Genomic DNA, 19,392 nt, shown 5'->3' with positions numbered 1-19,392 from the left:
GTATCTGTATTGTAGTTAATAACTTTCAGCAGTCATTTTTGTAATAAACCAGCCTTTTGATCCTAAGACTAAAGTTTGTCCTGTTATTATTTAGGTTATTATTTTCCTCAAATTGAACCACTCAAATTAAAAAGGGGGCTACATACGCATATACAAATTTTTATCTCATGCGCCACTTTGAGACACACACTGGGCAGGTTTTTTCGGTTGGCGAGTGGGCCCTGCCCCCGCTCACCGACGCGTAAGATGACACGGGAATGTGTCAGGCATGCGTCCCAATGTCACCCCACGTCATTAACATTGTCAGTTCGAATTGGCTGCGCGCCCGCCAAACTGTCAATGGCCTATTAAGGCCATTAAAAAACTAATTAACGTGATTGATGGACCTGCCCATCCAACCTTAAGGTTGGCAGGTAGGCCGGGAGCCCAAGCGGGCCTCTGAAAAAGCATGAAACCTCATCCATGGGCGGGATGAGGTTTCATGAGGGTCTTTAAATTTTTACGAAAGGTTTCAATAAAAGTTATGGACGTGTCCCAACTCATGTGACAGTGTTACATGAGGGGACATGGCAGGGAAATTTTTCAAACCTCTTTATTTCAAGTTTTACATCAGAAACGATCTCCCTGAGGCAGCACTCAGGGAGATCTGTGCGTTCTTTCACGCGCATGCACGAAAGAGCACACTCCAGGCTGAGGGAATCCCCACCGCCCGCACAGGGAGCGCATAGCGTTTCCTGGTGCACGTCACGCTGGGCGGGCCTTAATTAGCCTGCCCACATAAAATGACTGCGCGCCCCCAATCAGGGGCGCCAATCGGAGGCCCGCCCGCTGGCCCCTGCTCCCGCTCTTCCCCCACTGATGGGGGGAAAATGTTGGCCACTATCTCATGGACCACTGAGAGAGAGAGAGAGAGACACACACACACGCACGACACACATAGTCCCATACATTGCACACAAATAGGCACCGTATTTTACCTTTTGCTTGGTTTCCTTTTCCAATACAATTGCTTTGGTGACATTGAGTGCCGTGTAGGTGAAGCTCAGCATTACCAGCAGTGAAAGCTGTGTTTGTATTGCCAAAATGAAGATGTCATCATTGTAGGGGTGGAAGGGGAACCGCAACATTTCTACCTTAAACAATGGAAGTAGCACGGCTGCTGCTGTGCTGGCATGATACTTGATAATGGCTCTGTCTGTTGCGAGCTGTATTGCCAGGAAGCCCTCACGGTAATAACCTTAGAAAAGCCAACGCACAGAAATACAGCACATAAATTACACTACAAAACTGGATAACAATCAAGAACATTGTGTTATGAAAATATTACAGCTTTATCAAAGCACAGTAATAAATCATTATATTCATATTATAGTAAGGGTAGTCTCTTATGACTCATTATTTCACTACACTGTTATAATTAAACTATAATAGGTGTTGTCCAAAATGTTAACTACATGTGGCAAATTGGAAATCCAGATGTGGCTAATTGTATTTCTGATTCGTAAATTTAAAAATGAGTCGTCATCTTAATATTCAATATCACATGGTATAGGTGTGTGAACTTTAACTTTTCTATGCATTTGTTGATAAAATAGTAAGACAAAAAACATAGTATGCGTGTGTTTTTGATGGCTGTGTGATTTTTCTAATCTGTAAGATTCTATTATAGTCTATGATATTTACTTCCTTGGTTACTGAATAACAATAGGTGTTAAGTATATAACCACTTGTGAAGTACATTTATATGTATTGTGCAAGTGTGTAGAAGGTGTTTTCAAGTAACATGAGGGCATGCAGGTCCCAGCCATGACTCAGCGTGTCGCACTCATCACCGAGAAGGTTGTGGATTCAAGTCCCACTCCAGACAAGAACTCATATTCCAGGACGATGCTCTAGCACAGTACTGAGGGAGTGCTGCACTGTTGGAGGTGCTGTCTTTCAGATGAGATGTTACACCAAGGCCCCCATCTGTCCTCTCAGTGAATATAAAATCTCAAGACAGAATTCAAAGAATAACAGGCTGCATTCTGGTGTCCTCAACAATATTTATCCTTCAATAAACATTGTTAAAAAATTATCTGGCCATTATCTCATTGCTGCTTGTGGGAGCTTGCTGTGCAGAAATTGACTGTCCCGTTTCTCACATTACAGCAGGGACTGAGACTTCAAAGTACTTCACTGGCTGTAAAATGCTTTAGGAGGTTGTGAAAGGCACTACAGAAATCCAAGTTGCTTTATATAGCTAAAATGGGAGTTTGGGGAAGCAGGGGAACAGGGGAAAGGTAGCAGAGATTTCCATCACTGGAATCTGTCCTGCCAATCTCAGGCTGAAATGTCAAGGCAGATTTTAAGGCACCATAAATAGCAATTCTGACTGCTGGACACTGAGCATGTCCTGGAGTACAACACAAAACCTAAAACTGGAGAGAGCTCAGCATCTTCCCCGTTGTGAATCAAACCTGCCAACAGAAAGAATGATAAGCAACAGTAGGACAAATATTTAAAAAATGAGTCAGGTACAAGGCAGAACTTGCATAATAACAGATAACAGGAGTTCCACACCCATTTCAGCTAAGGGCAACAGGGTGCAGAATCAGACTTGGAGCACAGCTCACATCAAAGAATCTTAACTCTCATTGCCTTGAACCTGTGGTCACCCTTTCCAGAATGAAGAAACATACATTTATCTCTGATCCTACACCAATGGATGTCGTTAGGACGCAGGACAGGGGTGTCCAGATGTTAAGTTCTCTGTCCACCTGGCCTGCTCACCTGTATGAGTGAAGCTGTAGAAGGGCCAGTGCTGTTAGCTCACCTGGACTGCCTCCGTCCTTGAAGTTCGGCTCACGAGGCCCAGGTACCTGGAACAGTGGGAAAAGGAACTGAGTGTGCCAGTCCCTATCTCGGTTTGGATCGAGAGAAGTTAGTTGCCCAAGGGGTGCGTTCTGAGGGCTGTATTTAAACCTTAGGTGGTAGTTTACCTAAAAAGACAAAAATTAACAATGACCAATTACATGAGAATTCTAGGTGACCTTCCTCTCTCAGCCAACATCACTAAAACAAAAAATCTCCACATAAAAGGTTCCCATTAATTTGCATTTAGCTGATGCTGATTTCACGCCAAGTGATACTCAGAATGGGCTGTCCCAAATCTCCTGGCCCAGAACAAACCAGCAAGTAAGAAAGATGAGCACAAGGAGGTCAGATTGCCCAGACTCCTGTAGCCTAAGTTGCACAGTTCAAAAGCAACACAATAACACCATGGCTACTCCAGAGAAACAATTTGAGTGATGAATTAGGGGAGTTCATTTAGGTTAATTTTACTAGTCTGATGACACCATTGCATACAATTATACCATTCACATGCTAATATAATGGACAATCTATTAAGAGCAGTAAAGGTGAGAGTGCAGGGCTCCAAATGGGACTAGGTGCCAACCTACATCTGTTTCTGCTGATATTTTAGGTTGTCCATGTGTCCAACAACCTGGTCAACTCCAGTACAACTTCTCATGGCTGCATACATCTGAACTGGATGGAAGACCAGCTCATGGAGGTCAGCTCCAGTGTTCCTCACACTGTGATTCTCCCAGAGTCACCCCTACTTTCAGGAACAGAGGTTCTGGCCAAAACAGTTAATGTTTTATCCATTCACGGGATGTGAACATCGCTGGCAAGGCCAGCGTTTATTGCCTATCACTAATTGTCTCTTAGGTGGTGGTGAGCTACCTTCTTGAACCACTGCAGTCCATCTAGTGTAAGTACACCCACAGTACTATTAAGGAGGGAGTTCTAAGATTTTGATCCAACGACAATAAAGCATCAGCAATATAGTTCAAGTTAGGATGTTGTGTGACTTGGAGGAGAACTTGCAGGTGGTGGTATTCCCATGCTTCCACTGTCCATCACAAATCCACTTTCATTCTAGATTGAAATTGCATCCCATTAGCATGGAACTGTTGACAGAACAGTCTACTGAGGAACACTCTGATCTCAGGCCCAGCTCTCTGTACACTACTGACTCCTGTTCAATGGTGTAAGTGAAACAAATTATCTAATGTTGCAACGTTTTTTGTTATAACAATAGCCTCAGAGGATCTCAAACTCTGGCAAATAAGAGCATACTGCTGGCAAACTCCAAGACACACTAAAAATATTCTAGAATTGACGATGGTTTCAAAGAGGTTTAAGTAACAAAATAGTTAAATCACTATTGGTTGGAGTTCCTATTTATCAACACCTCCAGGCTCACTGCAACATATGATATTGTGTCCTTCCCCTAAAGTGACAGGAACTGTAGCAGTTCAATAATAAAGCAATTCACAAAGAATGCTGGTCCCACTCTTCAAGCCTCCTCCTGAGGTCCCCAGCATCACAGATGTCAGTCTAAAATTTGATTCACTCCAGGTGATACCAATAAACAGCTGAAGGCACTGGATACAGCAAACGCTATGAGCTCTGACAACATCTGGCTCTAGTGCTGATGACTTGTGCTCCAGAATTATCCGTGTCCCTAGCCAAGCTGTTCCAATACAGTTTCAACACTGGCATCTATCCAACAATGTGAAAAATTTCCCAGGTATATCCTATCCACAAAAAACAGGACAAATCCAATCCAGCCAATTACCACCCCATCAATCTATTCTCTAGCATCAGCAAAGTAATGGAAGGTGTCATTGACAGTGCTATCAAGTTATAGCACCAAGTGACTCAATAGTAACCTGCCAGGACCTCTCGACTCCATATCTTAATAAAGCCCTAATAAAGCAACTCACCAAGCCTCTTTCGACAGTACATTCTAAACCTACAACCGCTATCACCTAGAACATCAAGGGCAGCAGAGGGAGCACCACCATCCTGACTTGGAAATATATCACCATTCCTTCACTGTCGCAGAGTCAAAATCTTGGAATTCCCCCTGTTACAGCACTATGGGTGCACCTACTGCAGTGATTCAAGAAGGAAGCTCACCACCACCTTCTTAAGGGCAATGGCAGATTGGCAATAAATACCGGTCTTCTTAGTGACATCCAAACTCATGAATGAATTTTTAAAAAATTAATCACATTACACAACACACCAAATACGAAACAAGCTCCTTTTGCAAACCAGAATGCAAGAGGTCATGAAACAGGATCCTCTTCCTCATTCAGGAGAGCTTCACCCTCATCAATTCCTAACAGCTGCAGCACAAAATGAAAGAGTGAATGTGAACTCCACCTGCAATAAACCCTACTTATATCAGTACAGAACATAAAAAGTTCACTAAGCACCCAGAAATTAAAGAAAATCTTTCAATATATAACATATATAATATATATATTGTATATAAAAACATGGACAGAGTTACTTACAAACCTTATCATTGCACCGCTAGACGAGAAAGAAAGAATTTATCTTATTGTCACTGAAACATTTTTGTACAATAGTGAAGGCTCACTATATAGCATATGTGTACAATGGTAAGGATTCACTATCTGAAGTATACAATGGCAACAATTCACTATGTAGCATGTACCTGCAATGGTAAACGCTCATCTCGGTGCTTAAAGTCATGGTCGATTACAAGAGCTGCCAGAATATTCCCTGTGGACTTGTTTTCCGATCTTATAAAATCATTAAATTGAGCTTCTGTTTGGAAACCTATAACTGCAAAGCAAAGAAAATTCCTGTAATCCATAAGCTAAATACCACAGATGCAGGAAATCTGAAATAAAAAACAGAAATGGCTGAAAATATTCGGCACTTCTGGCAGTATCTGTGCAGACAGAAATAGATTTAGCCTTTTGGGTCGACAAGAGTTTTGATGAAATATTGGCACCTGTAACATTAACTCTATTTCTCATGCCCTAGAAGCTGCCAAACCAGCTGAGTATTTCCAATATTATCATTTCTGTAATTCATTGTTCAAGTTACATAGGGTTAGATTGGCTGTGGTAGCCCAATGCTAATGAGTCTTGAGGCCTGGTGCTTTTTTTTTTTATTCGTTCATGTGGTTCAGGCATCGCTGGAAAGACCAGCATTTGTTGTCCATCTCTAGTTGTCCTTGAGAAAGTGGTGCTCAGCTCCCATCTTGAACCTAGTGCTAACGGGTGTCGTGGACCAATAATGTACCTCGCTACTAACAGCAACCAAGTGATCACGAATTCAATACCCACAGTAGCAAGTTGTAAAAAGATTGACAAATTTTCATGTCAGCACAAAAAAATGCCTTAAAGCTGTTCGATAGACATCTGTACCCTTTACTTGTATACTATTCCAGCCAAGAGAATAAAATCTGAATTGCGACACCATACTGAGAAATAAAATATTGCTCCCAGTACAAGAACAGTGACCTAGAACACTGGAAACTTACGTTTAACTATCCCCTGCAGGCTGTCCTTCACCATCTTTGCAATGCTGTCCACTGCAGTCACGTTGGAGGGAATGTAAACCATATTCCAATTGGCTATAGGGTGTTGGGGGAAATATGGAATATCATCAATATGAAAGGAGGAATATATGGTTGCATTCGGATGCTGCACGGAACTAACTCGCTGTCTTAGAGTTATAAGAATTGCAGCAAATATAAGTGGCAGGCTTATCTCAACGATGGTAACCAACACCTGGCGTTTCTGCATTGAAACAAAAGTAAGATTGATAAGTGAAACCATTACAGGTTTCTCTTAGCAGTATATTATCAGCATAGACATGTACACTAAACACTATGCAGCACGTGAGGTACATCACAAGTTCAAGATTCTCGCTAGGCCAGGATGCAATCTCAGCTGCCCTGTCAGATCCAATGGGAGCTTATCCCAAACTGATAGGTTCATATTCCAGGGGTCCACGTTTGGGTGCAAAGGGTAAAGGACAAATCAGTTTGTCTGCCTCACAGCACTGAGTCCAAGGCAGGACTGCAGCCGTCACTGTGATGGCCTGAGCCCAGCTGGACTCGATTGAGGCTGCATGCAGAAGTGGACAGGAGCAAGGCTTGAGGGTGTAGCTATCAGAATGGAAGTTCAATTGCACACTCCTGCAGGTGCTGGACAATTGAATGATCTGGAGAGGAACATCACAAACACACAACAGGATGGCAGACAGCACTGCTGCAGGCATTCATACACTTCACACAGATTCTCCTCCATACCATTAGTTGTAATGTTCTACTTGCCTGCAACACATAGTTCTTCCAAAGGAGCAGACCAAATTGCCGAAGCCTGGACATCCTGAACTCAAGAGCGCCCCAAAATATGACACGGGCAGTCCACGGTTCCTAACTGGGGAAAGGGGAGCACAATCGATGCAGCTAGTTCTAATACGCAACTTTCAAAGTGTTGACACACACTGCAGTGAATGGAATTCCTGTGTGTCAGTTTGAATGAGATGTTCTGGTTCCCCCATCAGCCCAGACAGTGCCCTTCTGAGAAAGAGAAAGAAAGCCTTGTATTTATATACAGCACCTTTCACGTCAGGAGCTCCAAAAATACCTTGAAATCAATACTTTTGAAGTGTAGTCAGTTTTGTAATGTGGGCATCTATTAAAATTCAAATCCATTTTTGCAGCTAGTGTCAATGGTTGTGAACAAAAGCACTGTAGCTACAAACTCCAGATAAGTGGCCACATTACTCCAAGCCTTTAGTGATGTGACTAAATTATTAGAGTTGTGAAAACCCCTCCCTTGCCCACATAAAGTAAATTATGAATTTTGCCCTTCCAGACCTGGCCACCCACTCAGGAGTATTTAAGGTGCATGCACTGGGAGGAATCATTGCTAGTTCAGGGCTTTTGCTGTTGGTTACAGCAATTTGAGTTAAGAGGCATCACACATCCCTGCTCACCCTGCCATACACCCCCAATTGCCCCCAACCCCCCTTCCCCCCTCTCTGAACAACTCATCAGAATTGTCTCCAAAAGAAAGAAATGGAACTCTGGTCAGGACAAAGCTCACCCCATCAGATGAATTACACACATGTTTTAAAGAAACTGTTCCACCATTTAATTGTCAAAGAAACGCCCTTTGTTACAATGATTGCACAAAGATACAAAAACAACTGAATCAATTCGCATGTCAGCGGCATCAAGAGTGCCTCAGAATTTCCTTTCTCAGTAAAATAAAATCTGATTTTTTAAAAATTGTAAAAATATGTATATAAACAAATATTTGCCATCTATGGCCGAAGTAACTATAGTACAGAGTCCGCCTTTTGGTAAACAGAATCTGCATAAATGAATTTGCATTAAGTGGTCAGCGCACAATCTACCAACACAAATCTTTCTCAACTCCCCTTTGAATAGGTCAAAATGCACTTCCTGAAGCCCATGGATCCTTGATTAGATTATTTAAAGGATATCATTTGCATTTTCCGTGCATTGTGTTGGAATGTGAATGTGATATTGTATAATCTAATGAAAGATCATCGAGCTGAAACATCAACCTGCATCCTCTCTCCAAAAATGCTGCATGACCTGTTCAGCATTTTTGTTTATTGCTAATTTCCAGCACCTGTACTATTTTGGTTTTGGTTTAAAATGTGAACTATGCTGGACACAGTGAGGTGATGGGCTCAATAATCTTCAGTACTATTAGTAATGTTCATTCCATTAATAATTATCTGCATCAATTTCTGCTCTCACCCTCATCTAGAGAACTCATCAACAATGCTTCCAATTCCCACCCTCCTGTACCATCACCTAGTCTATCCCTGGCTCTTTCCCTCCCTTCTTGGAATTCTTTAGCTCAGGCGGGATGGGTTAGGGGTGAGGTGAGGAGTAGCCTCCCAACAATACATGCAGCTACATTTCTCCTCACCCCGCTTCCTACAATGACTCTATTCCCTTCTCCCAGTTTCTCTGTCTCATCTGTTCTCACAATCTCACCTCCTATATCAGAGCTCCTGAAATGTCTTTAAAATCAGCAGTACTCACCAACAGGTACAGTCTGCACTGTTACTTTGCCAGAAAATAGATTATTTGCTGCACTGTCTCCTCCACTCCTTCAGATTTTTAACCTCCATCACTCAGCACAATGATAGCAGGGTGACATCTGAGCCAAGTGCTTTTGTTTGTGAAATGCATTAAGTTAATGAATGTTCTAGGTATTTGTGCAAACCCTTGGGCAGGTCTGTGTCACTCTCGGCAGAATTTCAATTTCGGATGAGCTACTTTGTTTAAAATCAGCAGACCGCTCCTGGTGTAGGCTCTTCAACCAATCTGACCACAGAAGACCCTTTAGCTAGTCTGACATCAGGAGAACCTTTAACCAATGCTCACTACAGCAAACCGGTACTAGGTGGCCTGGGCACAAGTAATAACCCCTAAAATATGAAAAACACTTTTAAAAGTTTGGTTCCCATCTGTCCACTAACACCCAAAGGTAGCAATTAAAAGCAGTTTTCACTGTGCAGTAGAAAACTATGACCTACAGGAGATTATTCCCGAGAGCTCAGTAAGGAAACAATGATGTTGATCAGTGTGGTATTACCCTGGCAACATCCAGTTGTGTCGCATAGATAGAGGAATCTGGTTTAACAACAAGTGCCATCAAGGAGCAGGTGCTGATAACTGGAACTTCCAGCTTGCATGTTTTTAAGCTGAAGCTTGCAAAACCTGAGTCACACCTCATGCACTTATCACCCAATTACCACCTTCCTCAGACATACTGAAGGTAACTCACTGTCCAACCTGTACCTCCAGGCAGGCACTTCTCTGCAACTGAATGGCAGAACAGCCTTGAGAGACTGAATGATCTCCTCCTGCTCACAACCTCTCTCTCTCTCTCTCTCTCACCCTCACACACACACACAGACACCATTAGGCCCAGTAGATCTGTGCTGGTGTTAATGCTCCACACAAGCCTCCTCCCACCCCTCTTCACCTCACCCTATCAGCATATCCTTCTATTCCTTTCTCCTTCGTGCACTCCATTAACAGCTGTGCTTTCAGTCCTAAACTCTGGCTTAAAGTAGTTTGTCCTTGAGTTTCCCCTAGCCCCAAACTCTATAATTCCTCTCTATCCTCCTTAAAACCTACCTCTTTGACCAAGATTTTGGACATCTGTCCTAATGTCTCATGTGGCTCTGTGTCACATTTAATCTGATAACACTCCTGTGTTGCATCTCAGGATATTTTATCATGTTAAGGGTGCTAAATAAATACAAGTTGTTGTTACTTATCTAGCTTCCCCTTAACTGCATCTATTCTATTTGTCTCAACTACTCCCCATAGTAGCATGTTCCACATCCTCACCATTCACTGGGTAAAGTTTCTTTGGAGTTCCCTATTGCATTTATTAGTGACTACCTTATATTTATGACCCCTAGTCTGGTATCCCCACAAGTGGAAACATCTTCCCAACACCTACCCTATCAAAACCCTTCATAATTTAAAAAATCTCTATCCCACCTCTGCCTTCGCTTTTCTAGAGAAAAGAATTCCAGCCTGTTCAGTCTTGCCAAACAGTTAAAGCCTCTCAGTTCTGGTTTCAGTCTTGTAAAATCTTTTGTACCTTCTCCAGTACCTCTGTAGCCTTTTTGTAATATGGACACACAACTGTGCACGGTATTCCAAATGTGGTCTAACCAAAATCAAAATAAGTTTAATATAACATCTCTGATTTTCAATTCAATATACATTACATTGATTACGTTGTTGGGTATGGTAGAGTATTAAATATTTTACTGAACTAGCAAATAGAGTGCAGAAGGCAACAGCAAACCACTGCAGTATCTTGCCAAGCATAACTATGGACCAACATATGGAAGTCCATGGTCACCAATGCCCTCTTAGGGCATGGTACCTGAAGACAGAGTGAGAGTGCGAGAGAGTAAATAGAGACCAGCACTTATAATTTGAATTCAGTTTTTTGAAATCCTCCAAAGGGAATCACTGGCCTCAACATCTTTAGGAAAGCTTGAAGTGCTAAGGTCAATTCTTTCCAAAAGCAAGACTGAGATTGCAAATCCAAAACATGGGAGTATTATTAAAACAAACCTGCACCCTGCACACTCATAGAATAATGGTTATAGAACAGGAGGAGGCTTTTTGGCCTGTTTGGCCTGTTGTGTCCTTGTCAGTTCTCCGTGAGAGAAACTCAGTTAGCCTCACTCCCTCAGCCTTTCTTCATAACCCTGTAAATCTTTTCTTTCAGGTGCTCACCCTTCTGAAAGCCAATATTAAATCTGCCTCCACCATGCACTCAGACAGTGCATTCCAGATCCTAACCACTCTGTATAAAAATGTTTTTTCCTCATGTCACTGTTGCTTCTGTTGCCAATTATCTTAAATCAGTGCCCTCTGTTCTTACTCCTTCCACCAATGGCACCAGTTTCTCCTATCAACTGTGTCCAGGCCCCTTCATAATTTTGAACACCTCTATCAAATCTCTTCTCAACCTTCACTTCTCTCAGTAGAACAACCACAGCTTCTTCAATCTATCCACATAATTGAAATCCCTCATCCCTGGAACCATTCTCATGATCTTTTCTGCACCCTCTCTCTCTATTGCCTTTACATCCTTCCTAAAGTGTGGTTTTCAAAATCAGACACAATACTCCAGTTGAGGCTGAACCAGTTTTTTATAAAGGTTCAACATAACTTCCTTGCTTTTGTGCTGAACACCTCTACTTATAAATTTCAGGATCCTGTATGCCTTTTTAAGTACTTTCTCAACTTGCCCTCCTACCTTCAATGATTTGTGAACATATTTCCTGAAGTCTCTCTGCTCCTACACACCCTTTAGAATTGTGCTCGCTTTCCCTAATTAACCCTCACTTGTCCAAGTGACTGTTATTTTTGTCCCAGATTATAGTTTCTAAAAGCTTTCCAACCATTGAGGTTAAACTGACCCTGCATGTAGTTGCTGGGCTGATCCTTTTACCCTTTTTTTGAAAAAGACTGTAACATTTGCAACTCTCCAGTTCTCTAGCACCACCCCTGTATCGAAAGAGGATTGGAGGATTATGGCCAGAGCCTCTGCAATTTCCCTGGCTTCCCTCAGCATCCTCGGATACATCCCATCCGGTCCAGATGACTTATCAACTTTAAGTACAACCAGCCTGCCTAATGCTTATCAAGTTTTAGTCTATCGTATCTTAACTATCTCCGCATTCACTATGAATTCAGCAGCATCTTCTTCCTTGTGTTATGACCACAGCAGATGTTAACTGCTGAGCAAACCAATCCCAGAGGGAAACTTGGCTTATGGGCCATGCCATTTTTTTGTATTCTGAAAACGAAAAAAAAGTGTACTGATCTCAGCGACAAGAAGTCAAGTAACATTTTAGGGATTTTAAAAATTAAAAGAAAAAATTTTATTAACAAGAAAAAAAGAAAACTTAAGCACACAAGGTTACAGTTACACAGTTAAAATTAGTCTTATAAAATATTCCCAAAAGACTCCCTATTTGGTTACACACACAAGTAAACACCTTCCAGGCAACACTCCCTTACAGATGTTTAACTATAAAAATTCAGTAATATTACCCACGGCAAACTGCTGTGGCTTTAATAGAGGCATACTACATGACCTCTTAAACTCTCTTCCACTCTGCTGTGGAAATTCAAGACTTCAGAACAAGACTGCTTTTTGCAGCCCAAGGCTTTTCTGGATTGACTGGGTGACTGGTTCAAACTGCATCATCTCCTAGTCTAAAGCTGTTTCCAAGAGATCTTCCTTACACTGCCAACAGCCAAGTTTTCCATAGTAACTCTAAAATACATTTTTCCCCCTTTCATCTCAGGTTACATTGTTCTCACACCTCTTTGATACTCAAATCCTTCCAAATATAAAATCTTTCATGTTTCAATCTTGTCTCTGCTTTCGGATCAATAAAATGTAATATACCCTCTTCTGTTTGCCAATGGAACTTCTGTAATATGCAAAAATGTTTCTTGTCTCCTCTGACTTCCCTTTGATATTCAAACGAGCTCTCAACTTATCCAAAAATGTAAATGTTAGATCCAACCTTATTTACTTGTACCTCAAACCCACCATAATATTTTATTACAAATGCACACCTAACGCCTCTATCCTTTTATATCTTACCTCCCAACCTAGCTCTGGTAACCTTTTGCCAGTTTAATTAAATTATTTATACAGACACACAACCTTCTTCACAGAATAACACCATATACCCCCAAAATATTTTTATAAATCCATTCGCACACCTCCTTGCAAAGAATCACAACTTCAAAAAAGATTATTTCATGTTCTCAACCTATTTTGTATTCTTACTATATTTATCTATATAAACAAAATTATTATACTATAGTGTACATGCATCAACTTGAAAATACATATACAAGTCTGTTGTAAAAATAGAGTTCATTTCAGCCCATTCTCTATTTGCCAAAATCCATGTTCTTTTGAGTTTTAAACTTTTGATAATGCATCTGCAATTAAATTTCCTTGTCCAGCCACATGTATAATTTGTTAATTGAACAGTTGTAATAATAAAGTCCACTGAAAGGTCTGGCGCTTTTGTTTTGAAACTTCTCCAGAAACTTCAAAAGATTGTCGTCAGTGTATATAACCATCTCTGAAGAACTGTTCGCAACATACACGTCAAAATCTTGCAAAGCTAAACACCAAACTTAAGAACTTTCTCTGGTTGAATACCTCTTCTGACGTACATTCAACCTCCGTGAGAAATAGCCTACCAGCTTCTCAGCTCCCAGTTCATCTTCTTGTAGCAATACAGTACCAACACCCACATCACTGGCATCAATAGCTAACCTAAACTGCTTTGTATAATCAGGTGCCGATAGAGCAGGTGTAGTAGTTAGTACAGCTTCAAGCTGTCAAATGCATTCTGACACTCCTACGTCCATTGGAATTTTCTGTTCCTTTTTAACAACCCAGTCAGTGGGGCAACTACACAGCTGAAATTTGGCACGAATTTCCAATAAAATCCACTCATGCGAGAAATCTCAAAACCTTCTGTTTTGTTGTACACACTGAGAATTTTACAATAGCTTTTACTTTTGCAACTCGTGGGGTCATGTCCAACAGTGTGGCCTAAATATGTAACTTGCACCTCCGCAAATTCACTTATAGCCAAATTTACCACCAAACCGGCTTCCTGCAGTTGATCAAATAGTTCCTTTAAATGTTGTAAATGTTCCTTCCACGTTTGACTGAATAATATTAAGTCATCAGTATAAATAGCACAACTGCTCTGTTTCTCAATCACTTTGTTTGTTAGTCTCTGAAATATTGCTGGTGCATTTTTCATAATAAAGGGCATTACTTTGCATTGATATAGACCATCTGGTGTCACAAAAGCTGATATCTCTTTGACCTTTCCGATAAGGGTACTAGCCAATATCCTCGCAGCGAGTCAACTTTTGTGATAAATGTTGACTGTCCCACTTTCTTGATACAATCCTCCAATTGTGGAATTGGGTGTGAATGAGCTTTTGTTACTGCATTCACTTTTCAGTAATCAATACATAGTCTTGGTGATCAATTTGGTGCTGGCACCATTACAATGGGTGAACTCCAATTACTGTGACTGGGCTGTATGATGTCTTTTGGAAGCACAAATTTAATTTATTTCCACACTTGAGCTACTTTTACTGGGTTTAATCTATATGGGTGTTGCCTTATTGAAACTGAATTCCCCACATCAATACCATGCACAGCTAAATCTGTTTTCCCCAATTTATATCCATAAATTGTTTTGTATGATTGCAATAGCTCTTTTAAATCACTCCGATAATTTTTTGGAAGATAACCTAACATCACATTTAGATTCTCAAGTACTTCCTCATTGTCCAATTTAATCAAGGGAAGGTCAATTTCTTCCATATTTTCCTTACTTACAACTACCAGTACCTCCTCCTGTTTATCCTCTCTGTCAAGGTATTATTTGAGCATGTTTACATGGCACATTTGCTCACTCTTTCCTTTATCTGGGGTATTCATTACATAGTTTACCTCACTCAATCTTTTTTCAATCTGGTAAGGTTCACTAAAAATGCCTTCAACAGTTCACCTGACACTGGCAACAATACTAACAGCTTTTCCCCAGCCACAAAACCATGAGCCTTTTCCCTTTTATCTGCATTTGCCTTCATCATTTGTTGAGATATCTTTAAATGCTTCCTAGCCAGCTCACGTGCCTTACTTAATCTTTCTCTGTATTTCGTCAAATAAACCAGGAGAGTAGTTTCAGAACTTTGACTCACTAACTTCTCCTGAATCAACCTGAGTGGTCCCCTTACTTCATGACCATAAATTAACTCGAAAGGACTGAATCCTGTTGACTCATTAGAGGCAATCCTAATAGCAAACAAGAAGAATGGAATCCCTCGATCCCAATCATGTGGACAGTCTTGACTATGTGCTCTAATCATAGTCTTTAAAGCCTGATGCCACCTTTCTAAGGCAACTTGTGATTCAGGGTGATAGGCTGACAACCTAAATTGTTGTATTTCTAGGCTGTTCATTATTTCTTCAAACAGCTGTGACATGAAATTCAAACCTTGGTCCGATTGTATTTCTTTTGGTAATTCATATCTTGTAAAGAATTTTGTTAACTCCTTGACAATCACCTTTGCTGTAATTTTCCTTAAAGGTATTGCTTCTGGAAATCTCATGGACACATCCATGATTGTCAGTAAGTACTGATTTCCATTTTTAGCCTTAGATAGAGTCCTACACAATCAATTAGGACCCCGTCAAAAGGCCCCTCAAATGCTGGATTTGGAATTAAAGATGCAGGTTTAATTACTGCTTGAGGTTTTCCTATGCATGGCATATTTGGCAGAATCTGACTACATCTTTATGTAGTCCAGGCCAATAAAAATGTTTCTGTATCTTAGCTTGAGTTTTCCTAATTCCCAAACGAGCCACTTGGTATCGCTACTTGGTGCACTATTGCCCATTTTTCATCAGCTGGAACATGAGGCAGTCTCCATTTCCTCATTAACACATTGTTCTTAATGTTTTCAGCTTCTGTTTCAGAATAAGCTGTCTGGTATAACTGCTTTAAGGCTGCTGTAACTCCACTAACTTCAAGGAACTAAACCCATCAACCTCATCCTCTCTACCTGAGTAATTGTTTCAATCTTTACCAGATCAGGTAAGGACAGCAGATTTCCTTCTCAATAGGACATGAGTGAACCAGATGGGTTTTTCACAACAATCAACAATGGTTTCATGATCAGCGTTAAACTTTTAATTCCAGATTTTTATTGAATTCAAATTCCACCATCTGCCATGGTGAGATTTGAACCCAGGTGTCTGGATTACTAGTCCAGCGACATTACCACTACGCCATCACCTCCCCCCTAAGCATGTAGCTGAGGTACTAAATGAGTACTTTACCAAGTGTGAGAATGGATGTTCCACTTCCACAGAAGACAACCAATTGTAGGTGAGGGCCAATTTTCCAGTTGTGTGTTCTGGGGCAGGGGGGGTGGCGTGGTGGTGGTGGTGGTGGTAATGATAGCTTTAGCCAGTGACCATATTTCAGGGAATAGCGGGCGCTGGATGAGATTTTCCCCACCACACTCTTCTCCCTGAGATACGAACTCAGAAATTTAGCCCCTTGCAGGGCATTACAGGGTCTTAGCCATTGACAGCACTTGCGATTCACTTCCAGATATGAACTGAGTCATGAACATGTCATTTGGGTCAAGGCCAGGAAAAACGGACAGCTTGACAACTTTATATTTTTGGGCCAGCAGGAACATTCTGTAGTTAAATTACAGTCAAGAGCGGAAATCCTAAAGAACGACAAGCACAATCCAAGACCTCATTATCCATCCATGCTCATGTGCTACCTAGTATACCCAAGACGGACTGAAGTGATGCCACCAATCAGTATTTACATTGGTGCATTCTGGTGGCAATTATTGTTTGGATGTATGACAATTAGTGGATCCCAAACTAGCAAGTCCTTAGAACTGATTTGAAAAGAGTGAGTACTGCAGAACTCCAACCACCAGACCCAGCAACTTTTTAAAAAATACATTTATGGGTTGTGGGCATCGCTGGCTAGTCCAGCATTTATTGCCCATCCCTAATTGCCCTTGAGAAGGTGGTGCTGAGCTGCCTTCATGAACCGCTGCAGTCCATGTGGCGTAAGTGCACCCACAATGCTGTTTGGGAGGGAGTTCCAAGATTTTGACCCAGTGACAGCAAAGGAACAGCAATATATTTCCAAGTCAGGATGGTGAGTGGCTTGGAGGGGAACTTCCAGATGGTGGTTTGCCCATGTGTCTTGCTACCCTTGTTCTTTAAACGGTAGGAGTCGTGGATTTGGAAGGTGCTGCCTTGGTGAGTTTCTGTGGTGCATCTTGTAGGGAGAACGCGCGAGCACACAAGGAAGAGAACACAAAATGTGTGCACAAAACAGGGAGAAAGATCCCCTGTATGTTAGAATGTACAAGTGCGAAATAGATTGTGGTATGGATGTGTGCAGCACCCCAACACCACTTGGTTGATTAATATAAATAGCCTATTTGGAAGTGATAAATTCTTCTCAGCTCGTAAGCCTTATGATCTGTGACATCTAACAAAGATGTCTGGTTTGTATTACAAGTTACAGATAAAAATGGAATTTTAAGTTATCTTCATGTTATAAATGGTTGGATATGTCAGAAAGCCACAAGGAATACTCTGACTCCATTAGAAAAGTCTCCTTATTTTGAGGGAAATACCATTACAACATCTTGTTTCTACAGCAGTGAAATTTCTTTATACATCAAAGAAATCTAGAGTATAAAGCAGGGAGTCTTTTGGGAATCCTGACGGGGGTTGAGTTTAAAGAACTGAGAGTGCTGAGTTTACATAAATAGCAATTTCCAATGGTCTATCAGGAAAAGAATGCAAGGAGGAGACAGTACAACTGGTTCTGGGTAAACATTCTAAATGACTATTTCTACCATATGTGTTCTTATTTCTCATATTAAAGTAAACATAAATTTGATATGTTATTTTCCCTGTACCACCATTTGTGTATTAAAGGACAAGCTGCCGCAGTACAGGCAACTAGTTTCCAACTCTTAGAAATTAATCAGCTGTAGTCAGTTTGCTCCTATATTATTGATCCTTCAATGCTATCCCTAAACCTTTTTCCAATGTTGTCAGTGGGTTGATCCATTGTACAGAGAACAATAAATGACCAAGTTATTTGTTTTAATATTATATGACTGGAGCAGTATTGGGATGCCCATAACTTGTGCTCCAGGGAGCAATTCAAAACCTGCATGTAACTGGCTGCTTCAGTAGAGTTCCTTTGGACTACTCATTCCCTCAACCTTTCACACTCTCCACTCTGCCTATTTCATGACCCAGGTTTGAACTTCTGACATTTGTTCAATGGGACAATTTACTTGTCAGCATTTATCCAGTCCTGCAGGTAACCAGTCACTCCACCCAGAGACAAAAACCAAATTAAAATGTATCTGTATTTCCTTCGCTCAGAGTAACCAGATTAAATGCCAATTTAGTGTAAAAATGTCACTTGAATAGCTTAAGTCTGCAATAGTTCTCTAGTACCAAACTCCTGTTTCTTTAGTGCTAACCACACTTGCTTGATTCTAACAAAATCACAAAGGCTTCCTGCAGGAAAATGCACCTTTATACCAGCTATATCATTAACAGGACTTGGGATTCGACTTTGGTACATCACAATGCTTTCAAGCTGTGCAGGTTAACATTATCCGAATCACCAAGACAACTTCTTCATGCCAGAACAAACCGGAAGAACTAAAATTAAATCAAACATGCCAAATTTAAATGAAAGCCCAACAATCTCACCGGGATCAGCTGGGGCAATAATTAAGTTACTAAATCCTCCATTGTCCTCAACACTTTGTGGCAACAACTGTCAAAGATGTTGGCTGAAGAAAAGCAAACATGGGGAGGATGACATAGCCTCAGCTTCTAGAGTTGGATCTTATTGTCACCTGCTCCTCAGAGGCTCAGTGATCCAGTGAAATATAATTGAAATCTCAACACAAAAGCAAGCTGAGGAGAGAAAACTGGATTACATGGCAGATTGTTCCAGTTACAGGTATTGTAGGTTGACCACAGCCCTCGCAGCCTAATTCTCTTATATCTAGGAGAGGCACAAACCACATCAAGTGGTATCACCAGCCCTGCAACTAGCAACAAAAAAAAAATCACAGAATACATTGATACAGTCATTGGTGCCCAACTGCTGCCCCTCCCCTGCGACAGAACAGTGCCCACAAATACTACAGCCCCGGGCTGCTTTTGCATCTGAGTGCGCTGCTTCTCACATGTGAAGTTCCTACCACTTCATTCCCCAGCAACAGCCGCTTCTTATCATAGCTCTCAGATCAGCTCCCCTTCAACCCCCTCCGGATCTCTGTCCTCTCGGCCCCCTGGCCTTCACTCACCTCTCTCGCTGCTGCCAAAACAATGCCGGACGCCCAAC

The 19,392-nt window shown here is 41.3% G+C and overlaps 1 protein-coding gene across 4 annotated transcripts in view; it reads right to left on the bottom strand.

Moving 5' to 3' along the window:
* abca3b (ATP-binding cassette, sub-family A (ABC1), member 3b) overlaps positions 1 to 19,392 on the bottom strand; it is a 107,111-nt gene extending 87,719 nt beyond the window's left edge. For 3 of the 4 annotated variants that reach the window (XR_013578981.1, XM_078558715.1, XM_078558716.1), the window contains exons 1-5: positions 19,355 to 19,392; positions 6,356 to 7,402; positions 5,519 to 5,649; positions 2,816 to 2,981; positions 978 to 1,237 (exon numbers count right to left, since the gene is read on the bottom strand). Coding sequence is in view for 3 of the 4 variants with exons in the window: in XM_078558715.1 (XP_078414841.1) it covers positions 978 to 1,237; positions 2,816 to 2,981; positions 5,519 to 5,649; positions 6,356 to 6,653 (855 nt within the window). In the remaining variant the exon portion in view is untranslated. The remainder of the gene's footprint in view (positions 1 to 977; positions 1,238 to 2,815; positions 2,982 to 5,518; positions 5,650 to 6,355; positions 7,403 to 19,354) is intronic. The other variant, XM_078558717.1, reaches the window with a different exon arrangement.

The sequence above is a fragment of the Cetorhinus maximus genome, chromosome 15 (genome assembly GCF_964194155.1).
Source record: "Cetorhinus maximus chromosome 15, sCetMax3.hap1.1, whole genome shotgun sequence".
In the NCBI taxonomy this organism is placed as follows: Eukaryota; Metazoa; Chordata; class Chondrichthyes; order Lamniformes; family Cetorhinidae; genus Cetorhinus; species Cetorhinus maximus.
This window is presented reverse-complemented; position numbering and strand designations above follow the sequence as displayed.